General features: G+C 48.2%; 1 protein-coding gene across 1 annotated transcript in view; it reads right to left on the reverse strand.

Moving 5' to 3' along the window:
• trpn1 (transient receptor potential cation channel, subfamily N, member 1) overlaps nucleotides 1-18,745 on the reverse strand; it is a 252,128-nt gene that overhangs the window by 195,342 nt on the left and 38,041 nt on the right. The window contains exon 3 of the mRNA XM_078216993.1: nucleotides 2,024-2,122. Within this exon, the coding sequence (XP_078073119.1) occupies nucleotides 2,024-2,122 (99 nt within the window). The remainder of the gene's footprint in view (nucleotides 1-2,023; nucleotides 2,123-18,745) is intronic.

The raw sequence follows: 18,745 nt of genomic DNA on the forward strand, positions 1-18,745 counted from the left end.
GCTGCACTATATTTTTCAGGAGCTATTTCCGACCTTGTGCACAAGTTCACAGTGACTGCTTCATTCGCATTTACATTAAAGTCCAAGCAGCTGCGGAGTCTATACATCAGGGGGTTGCCGGGATTTTGTCGGGCTACAGGGAGGAAAATACTGGGGGGGAAATTCCATCAGTTCTCTGGGGGGTGGACTGATGGAATTAAATGCCCTTCACATAAACATGCAAATTCTGTTTCCCTCTCTATGGATGCTGCCAGACCTGTTGGGTTTTCCTAGCATTTTCTGCTTGTATATACGAACATACGAATTAGGAGCAGGAGCTGGCCACTCGGCCCCTCGAGCCTTCTCCTCTATTCAGTACAATCAAGGTTGATCTGATTGTAACCTTGGGTGTGATCTTGCGACCTCATCCCACCTGACTTTTGATGAGGTGAGGTGGTAAGATCGGGAGGCGAAAAATGAGAAATGCGCCTAGTTTTTCACCTTCTCCGATCCTACCGGCCCTGTTTTGCCGGCGAAATCAGCTTTGTGACCTTCCGCTGATTAAATATTAATAAAATGCTTAGCACATCATTAACGAGTCCCAGACAATCACGTTTCTTAACCACCTCGCCAGTCGAAGTTCCCCCCGGCAAGAATCACAGATGTTCTCCACCAGCAGAGACCAAACGTGATGACCTCACCGTGGGGATCGGAGGTCATTGAAGTCCGCCAGGTAGTCGGGAACAGAGTTGAACAGCACCTATGGGGCAGTGCTAGCCTGGCAGTGCCCACTGGGCACCCTGGCACTATAACTGTACCAGGGGCAATGACAAGGGGTTGGGGCCTGAGTGGGGACGGAGCATGTGGAGTGACATTCTGAGAGCGGGGGGGCGGGGAGGCAATGGGAACTCCACAAGGGTGGGAGGGAAGGAGCGAACTCTGCCGAGATGGGTGGGAAGGGGGAAACTCTGCCGGGGGAAGGAAGGGGGAACTCTGCTGAGGAGGGAGGGAAAGGTGGAACTCTGCTGGGAAGGGAGGGAAGGAGGGAGCTCTGCCGGGGAGGGAAGCAAGGGGGGAATTCTGCTGGGATGTGAGGGAAGGGGCGAACACTGCCGGAGAGGGAGGGAAAGGAGGAACACTGCCTGGAACGGAGGGAAGGGGGAACTCTGTCGGCTTTCTCTGTCATTTTCTTATTCCCCATTATAAATTCTCCTGTCTTCTTAATGACCTGGATATTGGTGTAATTGTTAAGCTAAAGTGCGAGTAGAGGAGTACTGCATTATAATCCATTTCTTTCATGTTTAATATAAATATTAATATATTTTTCTTGTGGTTAAAAGTAATTAGTCCACATTTTATAAAAGACATTGGTTACAGTCTTTTGAGCCAGGGTGCCGTTCTGTGATCTTCCCTTCCTGTTATAACATCAACTGGGATCGTAACTCTACATAAAGATTTCACACAATGGAGGAGCTACCATCAGCTTGGACTGAACTTTATTTTGCCCAAGTGTGCAAGTTAAGAAGAAGTGACGGAGACCTGCCTCTATCACAGTGAGAAGCCTCACAGCACCAGGTTAAAGTCCAGCAGGTTTATTTGCAATCATGAGCTTTCGGAGTGCTGCTCCTTCACCACTCACCAGATGAAGGAGCAGTGCTCCGAAAGCTCGTGATTCCAAATAAACCTGTTGGACTTTAACCTGGTGTTGTGAGACTTCTTACTGTGCGCACCCCAGTCCAACGCCGGCATCGCTACATCATGTCTATCACAGTGAATCACAACTTGTGCCTTTTGCCATTGTTTCAACTTTCAGCTTCCCCCAGGAACAACCCCCAGCCGCAGAATTAGTCAGCACGTTTGATCAATACAAATTCTCATTGGTTTTCATTCAGTGCACTCTTCACCAGCTGACATTTCCATCTGCTTCACCCAATAAATGCTACAATGGGATACCAAGCACACTTTCACCTTTCTCTTAATTGGTGTTGAGTAATCTTAGGCAAATAAGCAATGCACATTGTCTGTAAAGTGACTGTGTCCATACCCCGCCCGGCAGGTTAGGGTCCACCTTCTTAGCCAACAGCAGTCGGACAATTTCATCCTTTGAATGTGCTGCAGCGATGTGCAGGGCGGTCCTTCCATCCTGGAACATGAGAACAAAAAGCGTGTTACAAACAGAGTTATGAAAACCAGCGCCAGAACCTCTTTGGGTGGGACATCAGCTCTTAGTTAGTTTTGTGAGTTGATCATGCAGCAGTGAGGGGAAGCCAAAGGCAGAGCGAACAGGGCAACTGAGAGGGAATTCCCTTACCCAATCAGATTGAAGGATTAACCAATGAACCACACCGAGACTGAGAAGGAATTGTTAAGTCAAGTACTGAAAGAGAAATAAGGGCCGCAATTTTAACCTTAGCTGCCATTCCTGACGGTGGAACAGGAAGTGCGCACCAGTTCCCCTCGCTGACCCTTGTCCCATGTGATTACAGTCACAATTTAAAGTTCCAGTGGCGTGTGCGGGAGACACATGCAATCATGCGTCAGGAGAAACTTTTCAGTGGTGAAATCTGCCATCCTTACCCGGTCTGGCCGACATGTGACTCCAGAGCCACAGCAATGTGGTTGACACTGAACTGCCCTCTGAAATGGCCTAGTAAGCCACTCAGTTGTATTAAACACCCACAAAAAAAACAAAAAGGATTGATACCGGACCGACCACCCATCATCGACCTAGGTAGGCACTGAAAACGAAAACGGCAAACCTAGTCCAGTCGACTCTGCAGAGTCCTCCTTACTAACATCTGGGGGTTTGTGCCAAAATTGGGACAGCTGTCTCACAGACTAGTCAAACAACAGCCTGACATGGTCATACTCACAGAATCATACCTAACAGATAATGTGCCATCAGCAAGTCGCACAGTGGTGTACTGTCGGGAGGGAGTTTCCCTCTGATTGCTCAATATTGACTGTGGACCCCAAGAAATTGCATGGCACCAGGTTAAACATTGGCAAGGAAGCCTCCTGCTGACTACCACGTACCACGCCACCACCCGCCCAACTAATGCGTCAGTACTCCTCCTTGTTGGACAACACTTGGAGGAAGCACTGAGGGCAGCAAGGGTACAGAATATACTCTGAGTGGAGGATTTCATGTCCATCACCAAGAGCGGCTCAGTGGTATCACCACAGACCCAGCTGGCCAGGTCCTAAAGGACATAGCTGCTAGAGTGGGAGCCAGGCAGGTGGCGAGGGAACCAACAAGAGGGAAAACATACTTGATCTCATTCTCACCAACCTGCCTGCTGCAGATGCATCTGTCCATGACTGAATTGGTAGGAGTGACCACTGCACAGTCCTTAAGGGAACAAAGTCAAAAGGCAAAGGCATTTTGAAAATAGTGGCATTGTGGCGCAGTGGTTAGCACTGCTGCCTCACAGTGCCAGGGACCCGAGTTCAATTCTGGCCTTGGGTCACTGTCTGTGTGGAATTTGCACGTTCTTCCCGTGTCTGCGTGGGTTTCCTCCGGGTGCTCCGGTTTCTTCCCACACTCCAAAGATGCGTGGCTTAGGTGGATTGGCCATGCTAAATTGCCCCTTACTGTCCCAAGATGTGTAGGTTAAATGGATTAGCCATGGTAAATATGTGGGGTTACAGGTATAGGGTGGGGGAGAGGGCCTGGGTAAGATACTTTGTCAGAGAGTGGGTGCAGACTCGATGGGCCGAATAGCCTCTTCTGCGTGTACGGATTCTGTGATTCCATGAAAGTCCCGTCTTCACATTAAGGGTGCCCTCCATCGTGCTGCTGTGTTGTGGCATTACCACGGTGCTAAATGGGATCGATTTCAAACAGATGTAGCATCTCAAGACTGGACATCCATGACCTGCTGTGGATCATTATCAGCAGCAGAATTGTACTGAACCACAATCTCTAACCCCGTGATAACCTATTGACTCAGTTTGAGTTCTGTCAGGGTCATTCAGCTCCTAACCTCATTACAACCTCGGTTCAAATAGAGACAAAGGAGCTGAACTTCGGAGGTGAGGTGAGGCTGACTGTCCTTGACATCAAGGCAGTATTTGACAGAGTGTGGCAACAAGCAGCCCAAGTAAAACTGAAGTCAATGGGAATCAGGGGGAAAACCCTCCACTGGTTGGGGCCACACCTGCCACTTATGGGCGGCACGGTGGCACAATGGTTAGCACTGCTGCCTCACAGCGCCAGGGAGCCAGGTTCGATTCCCGGCTTGGGTCACTGTAGAGTTTGCACATTCTCCCTATGTCTGCTTGGGTTTCCTCCGGGTGCTCCGGTTTCCTCCCATAATCCAAAGATGTGCAGGTTAGGTGCATTGGCCATGCTAAATTCTCCCTCAGTGTGCCCAAACAGGTGCCGGAGTGTGGTGACTGGGGGATTTTCACAGTAATTTCATTACAGTGTGAATATAAGCCTACTTGTGACAAATAAATAAATAAACTCCAGAAACAAAGAAAGATGCTTCTGGTGGTTGGAGGTCAATCATCTCAGTTCCAGGACATCACTGCAGGACCCTTAGTTCTATAGCCTCCCACATGAGGAAACATCCTCTCCAAATCAACCCAGTCAAGATCTCTCAGGATCTTTTGACAAAGGGTCATCTGGACTCGAAACATCAGCTCTCTTCTCTTCTTACAGATGCTGCCAGACATGCTGAGATTTTCCAGCATTTTCTCTTTCGGTTTCAGATTCCAGCATCCACAGTAATTTGCTTTTATTCTCTCAGGATCTTATATGCTTCAATCAAGTCACCTCCTACTCTTCTAAATTCCATAGGATACAAGCCTAGCCTATCCAACCTTTCCTCTTAAGTCAACCCACCCATTCCAGATATTAATCTGGTAAACCTTTTCCGAACAGCTTTCAATGCATTTATATCCTTTCTTAATTAAGATGACCAATACTGTATACATACTCCAAATGATGGAGACGGGAGAGGTGCCGGAGGATTGGAGGATTGCGGATGTGGTTCCTATTTTCAAGAAGGGGAATAGGGATAGCCCAGGAAATTACCAACCGGTGAGTCTAACCTCAGTGGTTGGTAAGCTGATGGAGAAGATCTTGAGGGACAAGATTTATGAGCATTTAGAGAGGTTTAGTATGCTCAAGAATACTCAGCATGGCTTTGTCAAAGGCAGACCGTGCCTTACGAGCCTGGTGGAGTTCTTCGAAAATGTGACTAAACACATTGACGAAGGGAAAGCGGTAGATGTGGTTTAAATGGATTTTAGCAAGGCATTCGATAAGCTCCCCCATGCAAGGCTTCTAGAAAAAGTGAGAGGGCATGGAATCCAAGGTGCTGCTGCCCTGTGGATCCAGAACTGGCTTGCCCAAAGGAGGCAGAGAGTGGATATCGATGGGTCTTTTTTTAATTGGAGGTCAGTCACTAGTGGTGTGCCCCAGGGATCTGTTCTGGGACCCTTGCTGTTTGTCATTTTCATAAATGACCTGGATGAGGAAGTGGAGGGATGGGTTGGTAAGTTTGTCGACGACACGAAGGCTGGTGGGTTTGTGGATAGTCTGGAGGGATGTCAGAAGTTACAGAGGGACATAGATAGGATGCAAGACTGGGCGGAGAAGTGGCAGATGGACTTCAACCCAGATAAATGCGTAGTGGTCCATTTTGGCAGGTCAAATGGGATGAAGGAGTACAATATAAAGGGAAAGACTCTTAGTACTGTAGAGGATCAGAAGGACCTTGGGGTCCGGGTCCATAGGACTCTAAAATCGGCCTCACAGGTGGAGGAGGTGGTTAAGAAGGCGTATGGTGTGCTGGCCTTTATCAATTGAGGGATTGAGTTTAGGAGTCCGGGGATAATGATGCAGCTATATAAGACCCTCGTCAGACCCCACTTGGAGTACTGTGCTCAGTTCTGGTCGCCTTATTACAGGAAGGATGTGGAAAAGATTGAAAGGGCGCAGAGGAGCTTTACAAGGATGTTGCCTGGATTGAGTGGCATGCCTTATGAGGATAGGCTGAGGGAGCTCGGTCTTTTCTCCTTGGAGAGACATAGGATGAGAGGAGACCTAATAGAGGTATATAAGATGTTGAGAGGCATAGATCGGATGGACTCTCAGAGGCTTTTTCCCAGGGTGGAAATGGCTGCTACGAGAGGACACAGGTTTAAGGTGCTGGGGAAATGTTAGGGGGAAGTTTTTCACACAGAGGGTGGTGGGCGAGTGGAATCGGCTGCCGTCAGTGGTGGTGGAGGCAAACTCAATAGGGTCTTTTAAGAGACTCCTGGATGAGTACATGGGACTTAATAGGATGGAGGGTTATAGGTAGGCCTAAAAGGTAGGGATATGTTCGGCACAACTTGTGGGGCCGAAGGGCCTGTTTTATGCTGTAGTTTTCTATGTTTCTATGTTTCTATGTGGTCTCACTAGTATCCTGAACAACTGAAGCATAACCTCCCTACTTTTGTATTCAATTCCCTTCGCAATAAATGATGGCATTCTATTCGCTTTCCTAGTTACATGCTGTATCTGCATACTAGCCTTTTGTGATTCATGCACTAGGACACCCAGATCCCTCTGCATCCCAGAGCTCTGCAATCTCTCACCATTTATGTAATATGCTTCCTTTATTATTCTTCCTGCCTAAATGGACAATTTTACATATTTCCACTTATACTCTGTTTGCCAGGTCTTGCCCACTCACTTAACCTATTTATATATTTCTGTAGCCTCCATATTTTCTCTACCCAACTTACTTTCCTATCTATCTTTGTGTCATCAGCAAATTTGGCAACCATACTTCCAGTCCCTTTTTAAAAATTCATTCATGGGATGTGGGCATCGCTGGCTGGGTCAGCATTTATTGCCCATCCCCAATTGCCCTTTAACTGAGTGGCTTGCTCGGCCATTTCAGAGGGCAGTTGCGAGTCACATGTAGGCCAGACCAGGTAAGGACAGCAGATTTCTTTCCCTAAAGGACATTAGTGAACCAAGTGGGTTTTTCCGACAATCGACAATGGTTTCATGGTCCTCAGTACATTCTTAATTCCAGATTTTTTTTATTGAATTCAAATTCCACCATCTGCCGTGGTGGGATTTGAACCCAGGTCCCCAGAACATTAGCTGAATTTCTGGACTAATAGTCTAGCGATAATACCACTAGGCCATCACCTCCCCTTCATCCAAGTCATTGATATAAATTGTAACCAGTTGCGGTCCGAGCACTGATCCCTGTGGCACACCACTCGTCACATCTTGCCAACCTGAAAAAGACACATTTATGCATACCCGGGTCACTGGCGCTGTGAGGCAGCAGTGCTAACCACTGTGCCACCTGTGCTGCCCATGAAGCTACCCTATCCCCAGTTGATTTGACATCCATTATCTTACACCACTGAAAGAACACTGAAAGATGACTTCTGCCCAGTTGTCACAAAGGGAGGTCTGTGTCCTTCGCTCCTGCCATGTCAATGGTTCTTAAACACAAAATGAGTTTGTGAAGGACAAGATGTTCATGGAGCAGGGTGATTTAAATGCAATAGGAATTCCTTGCGAATAAAGCAGCTGCCTACATTGCATTCCAAAGTGCGAGCGCTGCTGTCATGTTTATCTTGCCGTGGCTGAAACTGCACTCCTTGTTCCACCTCAAATACTTAATAGAAAACTGCTGTGACTTTGCATGAAACACTTTGCTGACCATTTTGTATTGTACAGAACATACAGAACAAGTTAATGATCCAACTTTGGACTAAGTTATTTTACAATACTGTCAAGCAAAGGCACCTAAAGCATAGCCCCGCCAGTGAATTGTTGTTAATAAAGGAGAGTTTCTCGAGCACTCCATAGAAATAGACATAATTTTCGCCAGTATTTGCCCATTTGGGCGGCACAGTGGTTAGCACTGCTGCCTCACAGCACCAGTGACCCGTGTTCGATTCCCGACTTAGATCACTGTCTGTGCAGAGTCTGCACGTTGTCCCCGTGTCTGCGTGGGTTTCCTCCGGGTGCTCCGGTTTCCTCCCACAGTCCGGAAGACACGCTGGTTAGGTGTATTGGCCATGCTAAATTCTCCCTCAGTGTACCCGAACAGGTACCGGAGAGTGGTGACTAGGGCACTTGCACAGTAACTTCACTGCAGCATTAATGTAAGCCTACTTATGACACTAATAAATAAACTTCTAAAACTTTAAACTTGCCACCAGCACAGTGAGCTGGTGTGAATTATCCTTTGGGCTGCTCCCATCCCATAACCAGAGATTTGGCGGAAACTCTGTTCGTGCCATTTCCCCCACACTTCTGGCACCAACTTGGATTGGTGGAGCTGGAGCAGTTTTGAGGAAATTCCTGTTCCATTATTCCTGGTTAGAGGCCCCATCTGCTTTCCAGGAACAGATAGGAATGGAAAAGCTAAGGGGAGAAGCCATGGCTCACAATATGGGGAAACTACTTGTGGTGAACCATCGTTGGTTCCCACTGGATAGTACTGAGCCAGGGTCTGGCCAGTACTACAAGGATGTACATATGTTACTGTTGGGTTGTGCTACTTGTTGCTGTTGGGGTTAGGGTGGGGGTGTTACACCTTTGTACTGTAGTCTTGTGGTACATCCCAGTCGGGCTCCGCCTCCTGGGAGAGTTATAAAAGTCCCTGCTCTGGCGGGGACCCCTTCAGTCTGGGATAGTGTATATAATTATTGGCTGCTTCATTACAGTAAATAAAAGCCTTTTATTTCCCGAGCATCTGGCCTCGTGTTTGAGAAGCGCATCAATTTTATTTACTGTTGTTAAACTCTCGTCGAAGAAAAAAAAAGAGAGTATGGAGCAGATCCTGAAGCCGGAACGCCTTACACTAGATCCACGTGCGGTGGGCGCTTCTAACACCTTCGACCACTGGCTGAAGTGCTTCGAAGACTACCTGGCAGCCTCCGCAGCGGTCACCACAGATGATGACAGACTCCGGGTCCTCCATGCGAGGGTAAGCGACACTGTTTACCTCGCGGTCCGTGCAGCCACCGATTATACTAAGGCCCTCGAGCTTCTGAAGAAGCGTTATATCAAACCACCCAATGAAATACACGCTCGTTACCTCTTAGCCACTCGACGACGGCAGTCTGGCGAAACGATGGAGGAATATGCGAACGAGCTCCTACAGCTAGCCAGGGGCTGTAACTGCAAAGCTGTGTCGGCTGAGCAGAGCATGAGCGACCTCGCCCGAGATGCGTTTGTGGCGGGAGTTGGATCGTCGTACATTCGACTTAAACTATTGGAGAAGGGTAACCTTAACCTTACCCAGGCAATCGAGCGAGCGGAGATGCTCGAGACGGCCTCCAAAAGCTTAGTATTATATCCGGAGGACCATGTGGAGACAACGTGGCAGGAGCAGTCGCCAATCCCTCCTCGTCCCTCGGGTTCGAAATGCTGCGTAATGGCGTGCTCACACTCGGGCCAGACGACGGCAGCAGCTCCGGGCGGCCCGCGGTGCTACTTCTGTGGGGGAGCGAAGCATACTCGGCAACGGTGTCCCGCTAAGGCTGTGTTGTGCTCCGCCTGCGGTAAGAAAGGGCACTATTCGAAAGTGTGCCGATCTAAACCTAGGAACGGCAGTGCGGCCTGCGATTCTTCAGAGCTCGGGTCTTCGTCGTCGAAGTCATCGAGGGGTTCGTCCACATGCGAGGCCAGGACGACGCCATTACGGTTGACGGAGTCGGAGGTGTGTGACCACCAGGGGTCGCTGAGTTTGGCGCCATCACCCACGTGCGACTTATGGGAGCGGCCATGTTGGTCGGCACCGACCGCGAACGACCAGCAGGGGTCTTCCTCATCGATTTCAGCTGCCTGCAGTGGCGCTCATGAACCAACGGTGGCGTCGATCATCCTGGACCAGGCCAAGCCTCATAGACTTGACAAATCTATGATGAATATCCAGGTAAATGACCACGTGATTTATTGTCTGTTTGACAGCGGGAGCACTGCGAGCTTTATCCACCCAGACACTGTGAAGCGGTGTGGACTCCAGATTCAACCTGCCAAACAGACAATCTCTATGGCATCGAGGTCCCGGTCTGTCACCGTGCTAGGGAGTTGCGTGGTAACTTTGAAGGTGCAAGGCACAGTTTACGAGCATTTCAAGCTCCTAGTGTTGCCGTATCTTTGCGCGCCAATACTTCTCGGACTAAACTTCATGGTCCACTTGAGGAGTGTAACCCTACAGTACGGTGGACCACTCCCTTCACTGGCAGTGGGAAAACAGCAGCAGCCTCCAAATTGCCCAACGTGCCCCGCCTGTAGCCTCTCGACGCTGAAGATTACCACACCCTCCCTGTTCCAGAATCTTGTGCCAAGCTGCAAGCCCATCGCGACTAAAAGTAGGCGTTACAGCGCTGAGGATCGGATCTTCATTAGATCTGAGGTTCAGCGGCTCCTCAAAGAAAGGATCATACAACCCAGCGCTAGTCCGTGGAGAGCGCAGGTCGTGGTGGTCAAGAGCAGGAACAAACCCCGGATGGTCATCGACTACAGTCAGACCATTAATCGATATATGCAGCTGGATGCGTATCCTCTCCCGCGCATATCTGATATGGTCAATCAGATTGCGCAGTACCGGGTGTTCTCCACCATAGACCTCAAGTCTGCCTACCACCAACTCCCCATTCGCCCAGAGGACCGACAATACACGGCTTTTGAGGCGGATGGTCGCTTGTATCACTTTCTCAGGGTTCCCTTTGGTGTCACCAATGGGGTCTCGGTCTTCCAGCGTGCTATGGACCGAATGGTGGACCAGAACGGGCTGCGGGCTACCTTCCCGTACCTGGATAATGTCACCATCTGTGGCCATGACCAGCAGGACCACGACACGAATCTCCTGAACTTCCTACGCACTGCATCTCGCCTGAACTTGACCTACAACAGGGAGAAGTGTGTGTTTCGTACGCGCCGTTTAGCCATCCTAGGATACGTGGTGGAAAACGGGGTCATTGGCCCTGATCCAGACCGTATGCGCCCCCTTTCTGAACTTCCCTTGCCTGCTAGTGCAAAAGCGCTGAGAAGATGCTTAGGCTTCTTCGTTTATTATGCGCAGTGGGTTCCCAATTACGCGGACAAAGCCCGTCCGCTCATTAAGTCCACGACTTTTCCCCTAACGCCAGAGGCCCGATTGGCCTTCGATAAATTGAAAGCCGACATCGCGAAAGCTACGATGCACGCTGTTGATGAGTCCATCCCCTTTCAGGTGGAGAGCGATGCATCTGATTTCGCCCTGGCCGCCACACTTAACCAGGCGGGCAGGCCCGTCGCATTTTTTTCCCGCACCCTCCAAGGCCCCGAAATTCGGCATTCAGAGGTGGAAAAGGAGGCCCAGGCCATTGTGGAGGCCGTCAGGCACTGGCGCCATTACTTGGCGGGAAAACGGTTTACCCTGATCACGGACCAGCGGTCCGTGGCGTTCATGTTTAACAACACGCAGAGGGGCAAGATCAAGAATGACAAGATCTTGCGGTGGAGAATTGAACTCTCCACCTATAACTACGATATCATGTATCGTCCAGGGAAACTCAATGAGCCCTCGGATGCCCTCTCGCGTGGAACATGCGCTAGTATACAGGAGGACCGTTTGCACGCCCTCCATAATGACCTATGCCATCCTGGGGTCACTTGGCTCTACCACTTTATAAAAGCCCGCAACCTGCCTTACTCGGTGGAGGACGTCAGGTCCGTAACAAGAAGCTGTCGGGTTTGCGCGGAATGCAAACCGCACTTTTACCGACCTGACCGGGCACATTTAGTCAAGGCCACTCGTCCCTTTGAGAGACTGAGTGTCGATTTTAAGGGCCCCCTCCCCTCAACAGATCGGAATGTGTACTTCCTCAATATCATTGACGAGTACTCTCGGTTCCCTTTTGTTGTTCCCTGCTCTGATACATCCGCTGCCACGGTTATCAAGGCATTCCGTGATCTCTTTACCCTGTTCGGGTACCCCGGCTACATCCATAGCGACAGGGGCTCGTCGTTCATGAGCGATGACTTGAGGCAATTCCTGCTCTCATACGGGATTGCCTCTAGTAGGACCACGAGCTACAACCCTAGGGGTAACGGACAGGTGGAACGTGAGAATGCTACAGTCTGGAAGGCTGTCTTACTGGCGTTGAAGTCAGAAAGTCTTCCAGTCTCCCGTTGGCAAGAGGTGCTCCCTGATGCGCTCCATTCTATTCGCTCCCTCCTGTGTACGGCAACCAACGCTACTCTCCACGAGAGGATGTTCTCATTCCCTCGGAAGTCTTCCTCGGGGACCTCATTACCGTCTTGGTTGACGTACTCAGAGCCCGTCCTCCTGCGGCGACATGTAAGGGCCCGCAAGTCCGACCCGTTGGTCGAACAGGTCCATCTTCTCCACACCAATCCTCAGTATGCCTATGTGGCATACCCTGACGGGCGAGAGGACATGGTCTCGATCCGAGACCTGGCGCCAGCAGGGGACGTAGCAATCCCTGTCGCTCCCATACCCCCTGTTACAAACCCCTTAACTCTTGTTTCTCCCCCGGACACGGCGCGGGCAGCATCGGGACCATTGCTTAACCCTTTTACTCCCGTGTACAGCTTGCCTGAGCCCAGAAGATGGTCGCCACTGCAGGGCGTGTCAGGACCCCATGGACTACCGTCACCTCAGGGTCAACCGGCCAGTGAGTCCGTGGAAGAACAGCTGGACACTGCCTTGGGGAGAACGCCACCGCAAGTGCCTACTCCGGTGTCACCGCCGGTATTGAGCAGGTCACAACGACGGTGCGGTCCCCCTGACCGTCTGAACTTATGGACTGATGACACTTTATTCTGTTTTTGTACCCCGCCGGCCTTTGTTCTCAAAGGAGGGGTGAATGTGGTGAACCATCGTTGGTTCCCACTGGATAGTACTGAGCCAGGGTCTGGCCAGTACTACAAGGATGTACATATGTTACTGTTGGGTTGTGCTACTTGTTGCTGTTGGGGTTAGGGTGGGGGTGTTACACCTTTGTACTGTAGTCTTGTGGTACATCCCAGTCGGGCTCCGCCTCCTGGGAGAGGTATAAAAGTCCGTGCTCTGGCGGGGACCCCTTCAGTCTGGGATAGTGTATATAATTATTGGCTGCTTCATTACAGTAAATAAAAGCCTTTTATTTCCCGAGCATCTGGCCTCGTATTTGAGAACGCGCATCACTACTAGACTATGAAGTGGAGAAGACATATTCCAAAATAACAATTAGATAATTAGCGGCACGGTAGCACAGTGGTTAGCACTGCTGCTTCACAGCTCCAGGGTCCCGGGTTCGAGTCCCGGCTCGGGTCACTGTCTGTGTGGAGTTTGCACATTCTCCTCGTGTTTGCGTGGGTTTCCTCCGGGTGCTCCGGTTTCCTCCCACAGTCCAAAGATGTGCGGGTTAGGTTGATTGGCCAGGTTAAAATTGCCCCTGAGATGCGTAGGTTAGAGGGATTAGCAGGTAAATATGTGGGGGTAGGGCCTGGGTGGGATTGTGGTCGGTGCAGACTCGATGGGCCGAATGGCCTCCTTCTGCACTGTAGGGTTTCTATGATTCTATGATTCTATGATAATGCCAAGCTTGGCTTTCCAAAACCTCAGGACAGTTGGCAACAGGAACATCGAGCTCTTGAAACTCTGTTGTGTGACATTACTATACGCATGCTTCTTTTTGATTTGATTTGATTTATTATTGTCACATTTATTAGTATACAGTGAAAAGTATTGTTTCTTGCGCGCTATACATACAAAGCTTACTGTTCACAGAGAAGGAAGCGAGAGAGTGCAGAATGTAGTGTTACAGTCACAGTTAGGGTGTAGAGAAAGATCAACTTAGTGCGAGGTAGGTCCATTCAAAAGTCTTACTTTGTTCACTAATTCAACCATCTTTTAAATGAGCGAATGCCTCCATTAAAATAGTGGGGATAGGCAATACTTACGAAAACATCAGCCATTCATTCGCAAATATTCACACAACAAAACTCCAAAGCATAAGCAGTCATTTTAAGGATGTGAAGTACTCTTTATCTACACCCATTAGGCTAATTCGCCGACAAAATCAGTGGATAAAAAAGCCAATAAGAATTTTACTGATCGCATTACTGGATCAGTTCCAGCGGTCACCTTGGAAACAATCCTGAGCAGGAGACCAGGGACTAATTATTTTACTTGTGAGGCTGTTGCCAGAAAAAGTATTAACAATGTAAATAATTAGTAGCGGCCCACATGATGGAAAGAAGAGCAAAATTCTGCAGATGTGGGAAAGCTGAAATGTAAACAGAGTGCTGGATAAACTTAGCGGATCAGGCAGCATCTGTGGAGAAGGGACCGAGCTAATGGTCCAGTTCGATGACTTGTCATCTGATGCATCTGGACCATCTGAGTATATCTAGCAATGATCTGATACTAGCCTATGTTGTGCAGGCTATGATAGATAAAACCCATGTTGTACAAATTATGATGCATACGAACCTTATTGTACATGTTAGAATACAATCATAGAATACCTACAGTGCAGAAGGAGGCCATTCATTCCATCGAGCCTGCGCCAACAATAATCCCACCCAGGCCCTATTCCCGTAACCCCACGTCTTCACCCTGTTAATGCTCCTGACACTAAGGGGCAATTGAGCATGGCCAATCCACCTAACCAGCACATCTTTGGAGTGTGGGAGGAAACCAGAGTACCCGGAGGAAACCCCCGCAGGCATGGGGAGAACGTGCAAACTCCACACAGACAGAGGCTGGAATTGAACCCGGGTCCTTGCAGCTGTGCTAACCACTGTGCCACCCCATGTTACGATGGATACCAACCAATATTGTACATATTATGCTGGATTTCAGCCTATGTTGTGGATGTTTTTAAGGTATCACTCTTCTTACACATGGTGGGAAAGTAAGCAGTGAGGAAGATGCAAAAATGTTGTACAGAAATTTAGACAGACTGGTTGAGTAAGCAGGAACGTGGCAAATGGAATACAATGTGGTGAAGTTGTCCACTTTGGTAGGAATAATAAAAAATAGCCTTTGAATGGTAAGAAACTGGAAAATGTTGGCATTGAGAAGGGCCTGGGTGACCTTATACTTGAATCACAGAAGGTTAACATGCAGATAAAGCAATTAGGAAAGCAAATGGTATGCTGGTGTTTGTTACAAAAGGAATTGGAGTATAGGAGTAAAGAAGTCTACAATTATACAGGGCATTGGTGAGGCCATTCATGGAGTATTGTGGTCTCTTTACCTAAGGAAGGACATACTTGCCCAAGAGGGAGTGCAACAACTAGACTGGCTTCTGAAATGAAGGGATTGTCCTGTGAAGAGAGATTGAGGAGACAAGTAGGGGAATCAAATGTGATGTAGTTGAAACATTTTAAAGGGCTTGTTAGGGCACATGCTGAAAAAATATACAAGGTTGCTATCTCAGAATAAGGGGTCATAGAGTCATAGAGGTTTACAGCATGGAAACAGGCCCTTCGGCCCAACTTGTCCATGTCGCCTTTTTTTTAAAAAACCCTTAAGCTAATCCCAATTGCCCGCATTTGGCCCATATCCCTCTATACCCATCGTACCCATGTAACTATCTAAATGCTTTTTAAAAGATAAAATTGTACCCGCCTCTACTACTACCTTTGGCAGCTTGTTCCAGACATTCACCACCCTCTGTGTGAAAAAATTGCCCCTCCGGACACTTTCGTATCTCTCCCCTCTCACCTTAAACCTATGCCCTCTAGTTTTAGACTCCCCAACCTTTGGGAAAAAATGTTGATTATCTACCTTGTCTATGCCCCTCATTATTTTATAGACCTCTATAAGGTCACCCCTCAGCTTCCTACGCTCCAAATGGTCAGCCAGTTGGATCAGAAATATGGAGATATTTCTTGACTTACAGGGTTGTGAATCCTTGGAATTCCAGGGTAGAGCTTTCCGTGTGTGCGTTTGTCTCTTTATTCATTCTTTGGATGTGAGTGTCATTGGCAAGGCCCATATTTATTATCCATCTCTCATTGCCCTTGAACTGAGCAGTTTGCTGGGCTATTTTAGAGGGCAGTTAAGAGTCAACCATAATGTGGTGCATGGGAAGTCACATGTTGACCAGACCAGGTAAGGATGGCAGATTTTTTAATGACAGTTGATGATCACCATTATCAAGACTAGCATTTATTCATTGAATTTAAATCCCACTAGCTGCGGTTGTGGGATTTGAACTCATGTCCCCAGACACTGGATTACTACTGCAGTGACATTACCACTATGCCACCATCGGCCTCAGCATTTTCCCATACAAATGCACTTATGTTACAAAGCTGGTTGCCCCTTCCCTAGTACCTCATACTAAACTCCAAACTCTTCAAACAATCTAGTTGCCTTTGTTTTATCACTCATATTCATAGAATCATAGAACCATAGAATCCCTACAGTGCAGGAGGAGGCCATTTGACCCATTGAGCCTGCACCAACAACAATCTCACACAGACCCCATAACGCCACATATTTACCCTGCTAGACTAGTCTCCCTGGCACTAATAGCATGATGTGGAGATGCCGGTGTTGGACTGGGGTAAGCACAGTAAGAAGTCTCACAACACCAGGTTAAAGTCCAACAGATTTATTTGGTCGCACAAGCCACAAGCTTTCGGAGCACTGCTCCTTCATCAGGTGAGTGGGAGTCGTGTTCACAAACAGGGCATATAAAGACACAAACTCAATTTACAAGATAATGGTTGGAATGCGAGTCTTTACAGGTAATGAAGTCTTAAAGGTGCAGACAATGTGAGTGGAGAGAGGGTTAAGCACAGGTTAAAGAGATGTGTATTGTCTCCAGTCAGGACAGTTAGTGAGATTTTGCAAGCCCAGGCAAGCCGTGAGGGTTACAGATAGTGTGACATGAACCCAAGATCCCGGTTGAGGCCGTCCTCATGTGTGTGGAACTTGGCTATCAGTTTCTGCTCAGCAATTCTGCGTTGTCGTGTGTCGTGAAGTAGCGTGAAATAGCATGGCCAATCAACCTAACCTGCATATCTTTGGAGTGTGGGAGGAAACTGGGGAAGAAACCTACACAGACACGGGGAGAATATGCAAACTCTGCACAAACAGTGACCTGAGGCCGGAATTGAACCCGGATCCTTGGCGCTGTGAGGCAGCAGCGCTAACCACTGTGCCACCGCGCCACCCAAATTGCTATTATAACATTACAATATTACTTTATCCTCATTTATTTACGGCCAGCGAAACGTTACAATCATAAGTCTATAAAAACATAAAATGTAGGAACAGAAGTAGGCCATTCAGCCCATCTAGTCTGCTCTGCCATTCAACAACATCATGACTGATGTGATTTGATGTGATGATCCTCAACTCCACTTTCCTGCCTTAGCCCCAGGACCCTTGATTCCCTTACTGATTAAAAATCTGTCTATCTCAGCCTTGAACAGACTTAATGACCCAGCTCTGCGGTAAAGAATTCCACAGATTCCCCCTCTAATCTGCTTAATTTTTCTTCTGATTCATTATTACCCTCATCCTCTTCCTCAGGATTCTCTTCATCCTGTGCCATTTTGAGGTCTCTGTCTCTTCACTTTGGGCTGTTCACCGCACAATGATACTCCAAGTCATTTTCAAGCATCCAAGTTTAAGTTTATTTATTAGTGTCACAATGAAGTTACTGTGAAAATCCCCCAGTCGCCACACTCCGGTGCCTGTTCGGGTACACTGAGGGAGAATTTAGCATGGCCAATGCACCTAACCTGCACGTCTTTCGGACTGTGGGAGGAAACTGGAGCACCCGGAGGAAACCCACGCAGACACGGGGAGAACGTGCAGGCTCTGCACAGACAGTGACCCGAGGCTGGAATTGAACCCCGGTCCCTGCCACTATGAGGTGATCTATTCACTATTGCTCTGGCATTTCCGGTATTCACCCATTATTATTCCAATATTGCCTTCTATTGTAATGGCCAAAGGCGTTTTCATCTCATTCTGCCCGATTTTAATGGTTCTGTTGCGCTGTCTGGTTTCTGGGTTATTTTTTGAGGTCTGACAATCATTGAGCTTTCTAATCTTTATGCCATCAGGGTAATTCCTCCTTCGTTCCAGGAAGGCTGAAGGAAAGAATTGTTTCCCCAGGAATCTTTTTTGAAGATATCTGATCCGACATAGCTGTTTCCTCCAGGAATGGAATATTAAAACCATTTTCCCGAGACATCTCAGCACAATCCAGCAATTTAAAAGTTAGTAACGATCCCCAAATTCAATTTCATCAATCTTTTATACAATCTGTTGAAGTTCTTTGAAGTATATTCTTTGATGAAACAAGCATCAGCCTTCTAAAATGCATCAGATTCTGACCATGCCAGAGGGGGAACGTGAACTGGAATTTTGAAAAGAAATACTGTTTTCATTTTCGCTTCCCATTCTTCTTCTTCAATTTTAACTGGTATTCTTGTCAGGTGGGAAGCAGATTTTTATCCACAAATAGCCTCTTGGTTCATATAATTATAGAATCACAGATTGGTTCCAGCATGGAAAGATGCCACTCGGTCTCTCCTGTCCATGCCATCTGTCTGTAAGAGCAATTTAGCTAGCTCCATTCCCTTTCTGTTTCCCCTAGGCTTGCAATTTTCCTTTCCTTCAGATGCTTAATCGGTTCCCTTTCAAAAGCGACGATTGAACCCCACCGCACTCTCGGGCAGTGTGCTCCAGATCCTAACCACTCTCTCCAAAAAAGGGCTTTTCCTCAAGTTGCCTTTGGTTCTTCATTTTTCTTTTGTGGGTCTGTGGGC

This window comes from Mustelus asterias, chromosome 7 (genome assembly GCF_964213995.1).
Source record: "Mustelus asterias chromosome 7, sMusAst1.hap1.1, whole genome shotgun sequence".
Classification (NCBI taxonomy): Eukaryota; Metazoa; Chordata; class Chondrichthyes; order Carcharhiniformes; family Triakidae; genus Mustelus; species Mustelus asterias.